The sequence below is a fragment of the Dermacentor albipictus genome, chromosome 7 (assembly GCF_038994185.2).
Source record: "Dermacentor albipictus isolate Rhodes 1998 colony chromosome 7, USDA_Dalb.pri_finalv2, whole genome shotgun sequence".
NCBI classification, from domain to species: domain Eukaryota; kingdom Metazoa; phylum Arthropoda; class Arachnida; order Ixodida; family Ixodidae; genus Dermacentor; species Dermacentor albipictus.
Window position 1 is genome coordinate 69,615,254 of NC_091827.1, and position 13,145 is coordinate 69,628,398.

Sequence of the window (13,145 nt, forward strand, 5' to 3'; positions counted from 1 at the left end):
GGCTCTAATCGCCACGGTCCGTGGTCAAACCGCTTGCCTAAACACTGAATAAAATAAAAATTTTAAGTTTTTATTGATAAACAAATTTGTTTTTATTGACTTAAAACGTGTTTATCTTAATTGTGGTTAAGAGTTCATTGAGTGTGTGGTTTGCTAGTCGTTACAACTTTTCCTTCAAAGAATCCACTAGAATCCGAAGTTGGAATCAAAGTTGCGCTCTTAAAGATGGCGACGCGCATGCTTGTATTTCAGTGGTTACTTTTATTTAGAGCCGTAGTCGGTGACAGGTGCCACTTGCAGGTGTGATAAGCACTTGCATTTGGCGGTTCTACCGCAGAACAACATGACATCACAAACCGATTTTTATTCGTGCTGCGTCGACGAGATAGCATTGGAAGGACTCGATGGCATCACGCTACAGGCTCTGTGGGTCCGCCTGCAGCTGCGCCCAAATTTTCCTCTCTCTCTGGACAGCAAGTCCAAAGCCTTCATATGGAGCGCGCTGGTCCCGGAGACTCGCCTCAGCTTCTACGCACTCAAAGAGCCCCGCATGGACCTCGTCATTTACGACCGGTACAAGCACGTCGATCCCAACACTGGGTACGTGGTCGAACCCAATGTGCTTCCACCGGATCCTTACCCCTACAAGTTGGTCAACAAGAACGGGCAGCTCGGTTCGTGCTGCGCCTTTGACACTCGCAAAGATGTTAGCGACGAAGTCCGGCGGAGCTCACTCATCCTGGACGACGTCGTTGCTAAGTGGGGCAACCGTTTGGTGATAGTGGCCGACCAAATGACTCGCGAGCGGGCGCTGATCGGGCCCAACAACACGATGGCGGACTTGGACCTGAGCGAAATGAAGTACTGCATGCTGGAGCGTATTGGTCGCTCGCGTTACTTGGGCCAAACGACGCAGGGGCAACTGGACCTGCGCGTGATGAACATTACACACGCGTCCATGTTCATCATGCGCAAGCAGTTGGTGCAGCGAAACCTAATCACGAAGCAGGACTTCTGCCTGAAGACGCAGAGCGGCGGTAGCAAAGTAGGCTTCTTGCTCCATCTGCCGCGGTTCTTCGTGGAGGTGAAAACTAAGAGGCAGATTATGGCCCGGGAGCTCTGCGCCCTGTTAGACAGCAAACCGAACAAGCGCGAAGAGACTTCCAAACTCTTTAACGAGCTTGGACTGACCCCCGCGGCGGCCAAGAAACTCATGTATGGCGCAGCGTCCAAGTACGTGACCCGGCATGCTGTGCCGTACAGCGAATTCTATCCAAACTCGCCCCCCGAGGAATGGTACACGAAAAACAACAAGCCGCGCAACGTACGCATCTGCGAGCTTGTCAGGCCTTACGAGGAGGAGGAAGAGGAGGAGGACGCCGAAGGGTACAATGCCGACAAGAGCACAGGCCTGTTCTTTCACCCGCAGAAGTACACGTATGACAGGCCGAGGCTGAGCCAAGCTTACAAGGAGGTCTACAAAACTGGCACAGCAGGAATGACTTTGCGTGAACTGTCTGCCGCCTTAATGGCAACCCGCCTGGAGGTTCGGAATCTTCAGAAGGGGTTGATGAAGAGACAGCTTGTGGTGCCATACAGGGAAGACGTGGGCAAGCAGCGTGTGATCAGGTACTTTTGTCCAGAGTTTGCTACTAAGTCTGAGATGCACAAAAAGATTCTGGCTGAAAAGAAACGGATGCTGGAGCAGCCAAGGGTAGAGCCACCGCCTGCTAAAAAGCGAAAGACAGATACTTCCTCATTGTCAAAATCGTTGGAGGCTGCAGAAGTGCAAGAAGTAACAAAAGCTGCAGAAAAAGTGGAAAAAACTGAATCAGCTGCAAAGAAGGCAGGAACAGCTGCTGTCGCTAAACAGCCACCTGTAGGCACGTGTACAACAAGAGAGGTGCCAAAAGAAGCAGAAAAAGGCATAGACACTCTTCCTTCATGCTCAACGTCCAGTGATAGCTTGCATGACAGCAGTGCAGACACTCTCGAGGTTGAGCAACCCACCATCACTGTAGAGACCAACAGTGCCTGCTTCTTTAAGAAAGTGAAAGCACAGGCGACAATAAGTTTCCCTCCACTCTCAGAGGTGACAGATCGAAAGCCCCTGCAGAAGCTGCTCCCTTCCTACAGGATGCTCATGCGGGCAAATAGGATCCTCGAGTATATAAAGGCTGAGACAGTGGTCACAGACTTATCCAAACTGCAGAAGGCCCTGCAAAAGGCTGAGGAGGAGGAAGGCTCAACAACGAAACTGGACCGGGTGTCCCTCAGGCGGCTGCTCTCCAAACTCTGCAACGGTGGTTACCTCAAGACTATTCATACTGTCCTGAGACTGGGGCAAAATGTGAGGGACCTCAAGCTGATTTGTATGCCATCTGTCACCAAAGATGATGAAATCGTCAAGGCATCCATAGAGCAGGCCAAGTTCAAGTATTTCCAAGCCACACCAAAGGAGCCCAAGAAGCCAGAGTGTAGCCCTGCACCCGAACCCAGTACCTGCTCCAAGATGACTTACAACCCTGCCATGGGGCGCTACTACGGAGCGCAGCCAAAGTTTCGCAGGATGCATCTCTGTTATGCCTTCATGCATTATTTGTTGTACAGCTACGATGGTGTTGTGCAAGAGCGGCTATCAGATGACCCTTCAACCCCAGCACAGTACCAGAAGGATGTTAGCTGGAAGATGTTTGTTCCACCTCTGTCCAACAGTCCGAGCACGCCCAATGGATGGGTATTGTTTGCAGACATCCTACTCTCACTGCCACTCTCACTGTTTGTCAAGATTGCGAGCTCGATCAAGCACAAGATTGAAGGGCTCGAAGAGTACCTTCATGATAAGATTAAATGTCACTACCTCATACGAAGTCTGCCTGTGAAGCTGAGGAATGCGCTACTTTTTGCCAGGAGGTACATCTACTCAATCCATGAGACAGTGAAGAGGCTGGCATTTGTAGGGATGGTCACCTTCGGGCCTCAGCGCCTCAAGGAGAAGGACCAGGTCTACCTTTTCCTGCACAGAAACTTATGCATCAAAGACACTAAAATTTCTCAGCCAGGCTACCACCAGGTATCAACTGACATTGAGTATCCTGTAAAGCACTTCTTTCTTGAGACTCAGCAGGACGTCGACCACTTCTGGTTGGAAGTTGAGAACACTTGCATTTGTACTCCCCTTGGAATGCCGCAGTCGATACAAGGTCAAACCATAGAGCTTCAGAATTTGTACAAGAAGCCAGCCATGATTGAAGCCTGCAGAAACAGAGAGTTTGGAGAAGAGCAAGACAATGGCATAGTGCCCGGCGATCAGCTTGGGGCTGCGGGCTTTGACTCTGCCCTCTTTGCACATCTTAAGAGAAACTGGTCTTGTGCAAGCCCGATGCCCGCAAAGCTAAGCACATCCGCTGCTGAAAGCAGAAAGCCAAATCCAAAAGGTGCTAAACCTCTGCAGAGACTTCTTAGCTATTTGGACAGAGCTTCCAAAAACACTGGATCAAGTCCTCCACAAAAGCAAAGCCAGAAAAGGGTTCGAGATGCAATTTCTCGAATGTCAGTCTACTACCCAAAACAACCAGATGGCAAGCCATTAGCTGTGCCTGTTGTGAAAGGAGCAAAGAAAGCTGACGAACGCCAGCCCAGGAGAAAAGCTCCGCAACGAAAGAAGTCTGATATTACTGTCAGGGTCGTACAGCCTAGGAAGCGTCACAATGTTCGCAGGCCCTACTATGATGACAAAGACCAAGCTGCTCTAAAGGAAATGAAGACCATGCGAGTATCATGGTCGTCACAGGAGGACATTGTTCTGCTCATGTGCAAAGTTTGTTCTTGGTTTCTGGACCGACATTTGGATAAGATGGTGGTGCCATTCACTGTGATCAGGGACATCCTGAATGAGCGCTTTCCTGAGTTGAGCAAGGACAAGACATCTCGAGCATGTCAGCGGCGACTGCGATTTATGTTGCTTAACCCTGCAACCAAGGCCAATGCCTCAGTCTTCCTTTGCGAAGCACAGCAAGACCAGAAACTCGTGGAAATGTTTCATGGGCCAAAGCCAGTGAAATCAGATGAAAAACAATGGTTGTCTATGTTCAGAACTGTCCTTGATCATCTCATGAAAAAATTCAGCAAAAGCTCAGAGGAGAGGCACCGGGAGGTCACCCTCCCTAATAGTTTTGATGAGCTGAAGGACCGTTATGAAATAATTGTGAGTGGCCAAGTTGAAATGGACAGCTGGTCTTACACAGAGCCTCACAACCTTGTTGACATACACTTCAGCTCAGTGGCAATAGTGATCCTGTCCTCGCTTGCAGCTGACGATGGCAAGAGTAACTGGTCCTTGATGCTGTACAAAATCTACGAGCAGTATCCAGACAATCTTGTTCGCTCTGTGACTGCTCGACTGAGGCACAACGGTGTCATCTGCAGAAAGCACCCCAATGCCAAGAAACTTTTCATCTCTCTCAACCTCTCCATGCTGCCATTCACACTGTCCAACAAGTTCCAGTTCGATATGACACGACGCTACTCGCCACAGCACATAACATTGATGGGAAAATTTCTGCTTGAACTTTTGACCAAGCGTAGGAGTGGAGAGCCATGTAGCTTCCATGATGGTATTGAGCCAGCATATGCACCATTGCTGTTCACACTGCAGCTCATGAACAAGCTCAGTTACACGATGGAAGTGCCTCAAGCAATAGTTGAATACGACTGCAGCATGACTGCTGGGAAAACGCACCTGCGAAAGCCAGAACCAACTGCCTCCTTGGCTGAAGAACCTCTCGGGAGCAACAACACACTCAGTGACAAGGCAAAGAGCCTCAACTTTGTGACATCTGGCTGCAATGCCAAGACGTCTCGTTCATTCCTTTACATGCTCAGGCAGGACATGACTAAAGCACTCCAATACAATTACTTGCGTCCTCAGGACTACATAGTCATCAAATCATGCAAGCTCAACTTCTCACTCACTGACGAGGATCTCATCCCAGGCTGGACTCTCGAGGACCCCACAGACAAGTCTTACGCTCTGAAAGTTCGTAACCCTTTGTATGACAAGATTGTCCAAGAGCAACGGGCCTGCTACAGCTTGAGTGCCGTAAGCCACTGCTGGACAGGAGAAGGAATTGCTGATGCTTACAAACAGGAGGGGAAAGCCCCCGAAGATGCTCAGCTTGGAACTGAAATCTACTACTTCATTCTGAAGAAAGAACAACTTGGAGTCACCTATGCACAGCTCTGCGAAGCCCTTAATTCAGCCATGGACAGTATGACCCTGAACTCTCACCTTGATTTTTTGGTCGAGAAGAAAATGATACTGCGTATTGGAGTGACATGCATTCGATACGTTGCACTTCAGCACTGCAAACCTTGGGTGATCCGTACTTTCAAGATCCCTAAAGAGATGCGTGCCTACACGTGCACTCTAGGGGAGCAGGAGCATGTCCTGAGAGCCAAAGTAAAGAAGGTAGCAGTAACAGACCAGCTCAAGCCGACAGCTGACACCAGTGGCATATCGGAGAACACTGCTGAAGGTAGCACTAATGCTGCAGGAACCAGTGCAGAAGGCGCACCAGGTAGCACAGAGCCTGAACCATCATCATCATGTACTTTGAAAAGTGCAGGCAAAGAGAGCAGCAGTACTTCTAGTGTCAGTAAGGATGAGAGAACTGAAATTGGATGGAAAAACGCATACAGTCGACGGACACGCGACAGCAATAGCAGCTGCCTGAAGCGAACTTATTACGAGGCGATGACAAAGAACATTAATGTGGAGAATTTTGAGAAAATTATGTACATTCCAAGGCTGTGGAGAAAGCCTGATGGAACGCTGAATCGCCCCGTGTTCTTCCAGCTCCTGTCCGCAGTGCTGTCGTACATCTTGGACAATCCTGGTGTGACGGAAGACCAGTTCAGGGCCAACTTCTCCCGTCAAATAGAGCCATGTGTGCTGACACTGGACATGTTACGGATTCTGGAGCAGATGGGTTGCATCAGGCGATTCTTCATGAGGATGGACACTGCAGCAAAGTGCAGCCTCTTCTCCAAGCGGCGTCAACTGGTCATTTGTGACAAATACTGTCCAGGCGATATTGTCTGCTATGACGGAACTCTCGAGGCTCTTGTTAACTTCACAGCGTTCTCAGTCCATTTTCAAAAATAGGTGGTAATGTCCATGCATGCTTCACGTGCCCTACTGTGTACATATATATTACATCTGTGTAGACTGCCTGTGTCAATTCTTTGTAAATTTCCTGAAAGGCGCCTTTTTCTGCACAGGAAGAATAAAATCATTTTGCATTGCAACGAATGCAGTAAAACTCTAAAGTTACCATGTCTGTGTGGACATAGATGAGCGACTCCCGGCCTTGTCAAAATAAATCCTTGTTATTGTGCACTTGGTCTGTTAATCATATAGCGTAATACATTTTTGTCCTAGATATACCTAATGTAGTAACCAATAGTAATTGGTGCTGCTGTGTAATGTACTCCTATTTCTGGACACCATTGTGTTTAGGAACTTCTCAAAACTACATAACTAGTGCGTGTGAAATTTAAGTTCTGTGTAGCACAAAGAGGTCATGAAATATGGCTTGCTCCTTACTTAAAGAGTGTATTCAGATGATGGTGATGACTGAACTTTATTAAGAGCAGACAGAGTTGTTTGGTGACATTCCTTGCTGGTAGCCTCCTCAGTTCAGGAAGCCATGTGATCTGGATCTGGCCTTGCTCTCTTCAGCTGACATTTGTCATTAGGGTTGAGGCTGGTGAGCCGGGCATTCCACTGCCCCGGTGTGGGCTGGGGGCTAGAGGGAATGTCAGTGTTTCGGTTGCATTTTCATACCATATGGTGCAGAGCGTTTTGCGTGTAGCAGAATTTTCAGTGGTATCTAAAGTGTGGGGTAAATGAGATGCTTTTTCATCTCGTGTGGGAAAGCATTGGTTTGTAGTTGTCTGCAAGTTATCGCATCCTCTTTTGAGAGTGTCAGGTGTGATGGGGTATAGATTTTTCTCCTCGAGCCTTCGTTGTGTCGATATGTCCTTGTATCTATGTGGTACAGGTCCGTCTGAAGGGACTGTTACTCTGTCACCTAGTGAGGCTGGCTGGTGCGTATGTTCTCGGTGTGCTGCATGGACTGCATCGTTGCCTGCTGGACACGAGTGTTCCAGTGTCCATACTATGCACAGTTTGGGTAACGAGTTTGGTGCATTTCAGGATGTGTAAGGCAGCTATTAATATTCTGCATAACATGTAACTGTGACGATGTTTGCGAGTCTATCAATACACTGTACACAAGATGTGTTGTAGAAAACGGGTTTGAAGAATATGACGTGCTGTCCCTCTTGGGAAGGACGTGAAGTACATTTCACGATAATATTTTATGCAGAGGTGTTATTAAACTGCAGGTCTGCAAGCTGTACAATTAAGACTGAATTTATTCATATTTGTTTAGTGTACTTTGACTCATGCCATCGCCACATGCATGATGATACCATGTTGAAATGAGAGAAATGAAGCTCATTTCAAAGGAGCTTCACTTCAGAGCAGTTCTGTAGATAGAAGCAAGGTGTGAGACTGGGCGAAATGGTATTCCATAATTATATAACCAGCGCAAAAATAGACGCGGAACACAAAAAGAAGCAACAAGGACAAGCGCTGTGCTTTGGACTTGGCATTCTTCAGGTTAACATCTGACCACACGTTAAAGACTGCATCCACAGAAACTTGAGCTTTACTAGTAGAGCACATAACATGAAACAAGAAACCCACCTTCCTTGTCTCAGGCCGAACAACAAAGGATGTTACTTGTGAGGTAAGACACAACCCTTCCAACAGGAATTCTTTCACAATGGGAATATTGACAAAGCACGTCCACATCTTCAGGCACACCGCCTTCAGTTTCACACGCCGCAGCCAGCATAGACGCGCCGCGTACCATTGTTAGCAGTTCCGCTGGTGAGTCCTGTCTTTCAACGGCGAACTTGGGGGGGGCCAGGAACGAGGATCTGTTTGACAAAGTCCGGTAGGGAGACACCTTCAGTGTGGACCTGTCCCGAAGGATGATTATAGACCGGCTGGTTACGAAACCATAGGAGAACCAATTCCTGCCGCCTTTGCATTCCGCTGAGTTGTCGATGAGAGCAGTCAACTTGCACTGTATCTTAATTTTGGCTTGATGGCTTCCACGACCCCAATCGACCTGAACATGTAGGGACTCCTGGTAAGTTGTGCTTGCCTCAACACCTCAAAGTGCAGGATGTTGCAGACCCTTTTTCCATGTCCTGTGGATGGGGCAAAATCACCGAAGGCTGCTTGGACGTCTGCAGGCAGCTGCTCATCGTAAACGTAGTAGGCCAAGCATAGGCGTATCTACTGGGGGGCAAAGAGGGCATTTGCCCTCCCCCCCCCCCCCCACTGTCAAAAGTGGGGGGAGGGGGGTGCGGCGAAGTATGTAATTTGCTCCCCCACCTTTGAAAGCGGGCACTTTCGGCTGCACACCGGAAAGTCCAACGAACCTACATTTGAAGCTAAATATTCTTTCCTAATTTAGTGACCACATAAGTAATCCTTTTCTCTACTGTGCACACTCCGCTTGGACAGCAAGGATTGTTATTTGTGTCTTCTCGGGGCATTGTGTAGCGTCCAGCGCGCGGTATTCGCTACATACGCTTACGTTCTGGAGAACACCTGGCGCTGGGCAGTTCCCATCCTAAGAAACTGTCAGCTTGGGCAACTTGCATCATGTCCAGTTTTTTGGGACCACTATATCCGTATTTGAAAACATAATCAGCTTGCTACCATTAACCTGTGGGTGAGGGAGAGGTCCAGATAAATTATTATAGCCAGCCTCACCCGACGACTCGTGTGCCATGCGGCATGTAATCGGCAGATTATCAAATGCTGGAACTATTTAATCTCTATAGCTTGGCTTGGGCGAGTCGATGCATCTTGACAGTTCATAGAAACACACTAAAGACGTACAAAGACGAAAGGAACACGTACGACAAGATTGGTGCCAGTCCTGTCTTATGCGTTCCTTTCGTCTTCGTCTTTAGCATGTTTTTATGAAAACTATTTAATCTCTGGGCTCACATAGGCTACATAGTGCTGCAGTCCCAGTATCTTATCACAATCGAAAATCTAATGAAACCTCTTACAGGTATAACTTTGGAATTGCATTATGTAATCAAGACATATTGAAGATATGTTCGTGAAAATGACCTTGGTTGAATGTGCGAGCCATTTCAATACCAATATTAACCTTAAGTTTTTCTAAATCTTCTTCTAAAGGCATGTGCCACTTCTGACTTCGGCGACTTCACTTTCACTCTGTTTCTAAATAAGAGCTACGCTATTACTTGTTTGCCGGCTGGAGCAAAAACAACAGATATTTCATATTTTTAAAAATGAGGGCCACTTTTTGGTGACATGTACCAAAAATTTACGCTGTGTAGACTGCTTATGTGCTGTGAAAACAGTTACTGAATAGTTGCTTTCTCCCAATATTTCTGCGTTATATAGATGCCATTTAGCTGTTTTCCCCCCGTAAGCTTGATAAAATATGCCAGGCACGCTGTTTATATTTATTCGAAGTACGAAGCAGTGTTCTGAGTGATAAGTAATATATGTTTATTCTGTGTAGCCTCACTGCAGCCCTTGTAGAATGTTGCTAATTAAAGTGTTCCAGAGTGTCGTATTGCTGTTAATCGAAATGTTTCCCAGACTCCTAAAACAACAGCACGAATGACTGTTGAAATTTCGTGAATATAGTGAAAATTTTAAACACAATGCATTGGGGAACTCACTTTCCTGCTTTAAGTGCAAGTGTTGCAGTTGATTACCAAATCCACATTTTCCAAGTGTTTTCATGCATCATACAAGATTCATATATTATTTCTCCGTTGTCCTCGGTGAGCTAAACAAGGCATTGGTTTATGCCTCGGGAAAATTAGGGAAATGGGGAAAATTGTATGGCCAATGTGTAGGCAATGTTCCAAATGGGTGAGTTAAATGCCCATTTTCCAGTATAGTACGCATGCAAGTGGTCCGTAGCATTATTATTCTGTTTTATGAGCAGTGTAAAACTTAGATGGCTGCGCTGGCATAATTACAACTGAGGTCAAATTTTTGTGGACATAACGGGAACAACACGCCAAGTTTAGGTGCAATCGTAAATGCGTCTTGATCAAATACAGCCTTTAAAGATATTCTAAGCAAGTGTTCGAAAGTATCATGCTGCTGCTATTGGGTAGCTTTTCCAACGTCCCAAAAGAACTTTGCATTTCAGATGTTTCAGAAGCAATAGACAACATTTTAAGTGCAATGTGTAGTGCATTTTTAACGTTTCTGGCTTATTTAGAGGCATTGCAAATAATTACTGAACCCTCATATTTTTATGTTTATTTTTTCCATGTGTGATATTTTGGGTTCGCCTGGTGTCCTGACTGAACTAAAGGACGCAGCTTCCTTATGTGTGCTGACTGTAAGGACAAGATTATGGGTGATATGGAAGTAAAGTTTGAAGTAGATGGCGATTGGGGCTTTCACAACAAATTATGCATGCAAGTGCTCTAGAGTGTTATAAGCATGTCTAACGGGTGGGGCAGAATTTAGCCCGCTGCCCTGGGAGAACATTAACAGCCACCAAGACCAAATTTAGGGAAAATTGGTCGTATGCTATGGAAACTCTCTGTGCAAAGTTAAATATGGTTGCATCAAACACAACCTTTTAAAAAATTCTTAATCAAGTGTTAGAGCGGGTGATATTGCTGCGATCAGTTATGCTTTCCAGTTTCCCGACATAGCTGTAGATTATAACAGGTTTGTATTTCGTGGAGAGGGAAGGGGGATTATGGTAATTTTGCAATGATAGACAAAATTTTTACATTCCTGGTCTAGTTAGAAGCGTTGCAAATAATTGCCGAGCTGCCGATTTTCATATATTCAGGCGTCGTAACAAGTTCTGACTTCATTTCAGCGATGTCCTCGGTGAACTAAACAAAATATTTAGTTTATATTTGGCGACTATAAAGGACGCATTATGGGCAATATGTGGTTAAAATTCATACAGGACTAATGACATTTGCAGTAAGTTACACATGCAAGCGATCCGGAGCTTTACGAATGTGTTTTGCGAATGAGGAATTTATCCCGTTGCCCTGAGAGAATCTTGAACTCAACTGATATAAAATCTAGCGGAAATTGAGTGGGGTGGGGGGGGGGGGGGGTCAGGGAGTGAGGGAGGACACCATGGTAAATGCAATCGCAAAGATGTATGTTGATGAATAACTGTTTCTTTAAGAATTCCCAAGAAGTGCTCCAAAGCATTACATGCGGGCAAGTTTTCGAACAGAACCATCACATATATATATACATATGCGCTGGAAAAGGTCGCACGCATCTGCTCACTTTTTTGTGTGAATATTGCAATTATTATATGTTGATTGTACTTCGCTGCGTATAACCCCGCCAGTACTATTGTCCAAACTAGCGATAAATTTATGCTGTAAACTTAAACATCAAGTACAATTTTTTGTTTAATCATTAAAATTGTTTTGTAGCAAATGTGCATTTTTTATGTGCACAGTACTGCTGCTACAGGACGGGATTTGGGACCTCTGTGGGGCACTCGTTGTCATTGGTCCCTGCATCATCTTGACAGTTTATATATACTTGCAAGAAATAACTGCAAATTCAAATAATTTTTCAGGCACCCATAGTTCACCATGTGGTGGGATTGATAAATAGGTCTGTGCACATGTCTGTTAAATACAAATATAACTGACAGAAGCATTTCCAGGCTCTTTTACTTATTTTACTAATACATCCCTACATATATGTATGTATATATATATATATATATATATATATATATATATATATATATATATATATATATATATATATATAATTAAAAGAAATGTTCTGTAGGTTTGGTGCATAGGTAGTTGAAGAACTGAAGGAACACACTTATAGAAATTCAATTTTCGTACGTGTGCTCCTTCGGTTGTTCAACTATATATATATATATATATATATATATATATATATATATATATATATATATATATATATATATATATATATATATATATATATATATATATATATGTATATATATATATATATCATCAGAAGCCAACAAACAATGACACCAAGGACAACATATGGGAAATTACCTGTAATTACTCATTCAATTAAACAAATAATAAATTAATGGAAGTGTATGAAAAAACTTGCAGCAGGGGGTGTGGCGAAATGATCTGACATCTTCGCATTACACATGCAATGTTCTACTAATTGAGCTACTGCGGCACCATCTCCCCATCCACTTTCTTGCTACTTATGTTTTACTGCTAGAACTAACCCTGGAAGTGTTAGCCAGAGCCACCACTCACAAACCTTGGTGGCGGATGTGGAACATCCTTTCTGCCGCAGGCGTCACGAGCACGTGATTTTACAGGTGAAGGCTACTGGTCTAAAACCTACAAATGCTACCTGAAGGCATCAATATTGCCAGACTCGAGACCATCATTATTTAATGAACGAGAAGAAAGGGGGTTAGTGAGGAGCCCGATTTTTATTAATAATATCATATGAAGCCAATAAACAATGACATCAAGGACAACATAGAGGAAATTACTTGTACTTAGTAATTGAATTAAAGAAATGATAAATTAATGGACATGAAGGTGGATGAGAAAACAACTTGCCGCAGGTGGGGAAAATTTCTACTTCTATGCATTACGTGGGCAATTCTCCACCAACTTAGCTACCGCGGTGCCGTTTCCTGATCCTCTTATATGGGTATTTATGTTTTACTACTAGAACTAATCCTTACAAGTAATTTCCCCGTGTCGTCCTTGGTGTCATTGTTTCTCGGCTTCTTATGACATTATTAATAAAAACTGGGCTGCTCATTTAACCCCCTTTCTTCTTGTTCATTACATAACCAGGGTCTCGAATTCGACAACATTGATGCCTTCAGGTAGCATTTACACACACACACACACACACACACACACACACACACACACACACACACACACACACACACACACACACACACACACACACACACACACACACACACACACATATATATATATATATATATATATATATATATATATATATATAT

The 13,145-nt window shown here is 44.8% G+C and overlaps 1 protein-coding gene across 1 annotated transcript; it reads left to right on the forward strand.

Annotated features, from left to right (window-relative positions):
• Nucleotides 1-194: 194 nt before the first annotated feature.
• Nucleotides 195-7,427, forward strand: LOC139048023 (general transcription factor 3C polypeptide 1). The gene has a single exon (XM_070522365.1). It carries the CDS (start codon nucleotides 344-346, stop codon nucleotides 6,164-6,166), a length of 5,823 nt encoding a protein of 1,940 aa, XP_070378466.1. The 5' UTR covers nucleotides 195-343; the 3' UTR covers nucleotides 6,167-7,427.
• Nucleotides 7,428-13,145: the final 5,718 nt, after the last annotated feature.

Bases quoted from the DNA above. Each gene is read 5' to 3' on its own strand.
- LOC139048023 (XM_070522365.1), top strand. From the start codon at position 344: ATGACATCACAAACCGATTTTTATTCGTGCTGCGTCGACGAGATAGCA.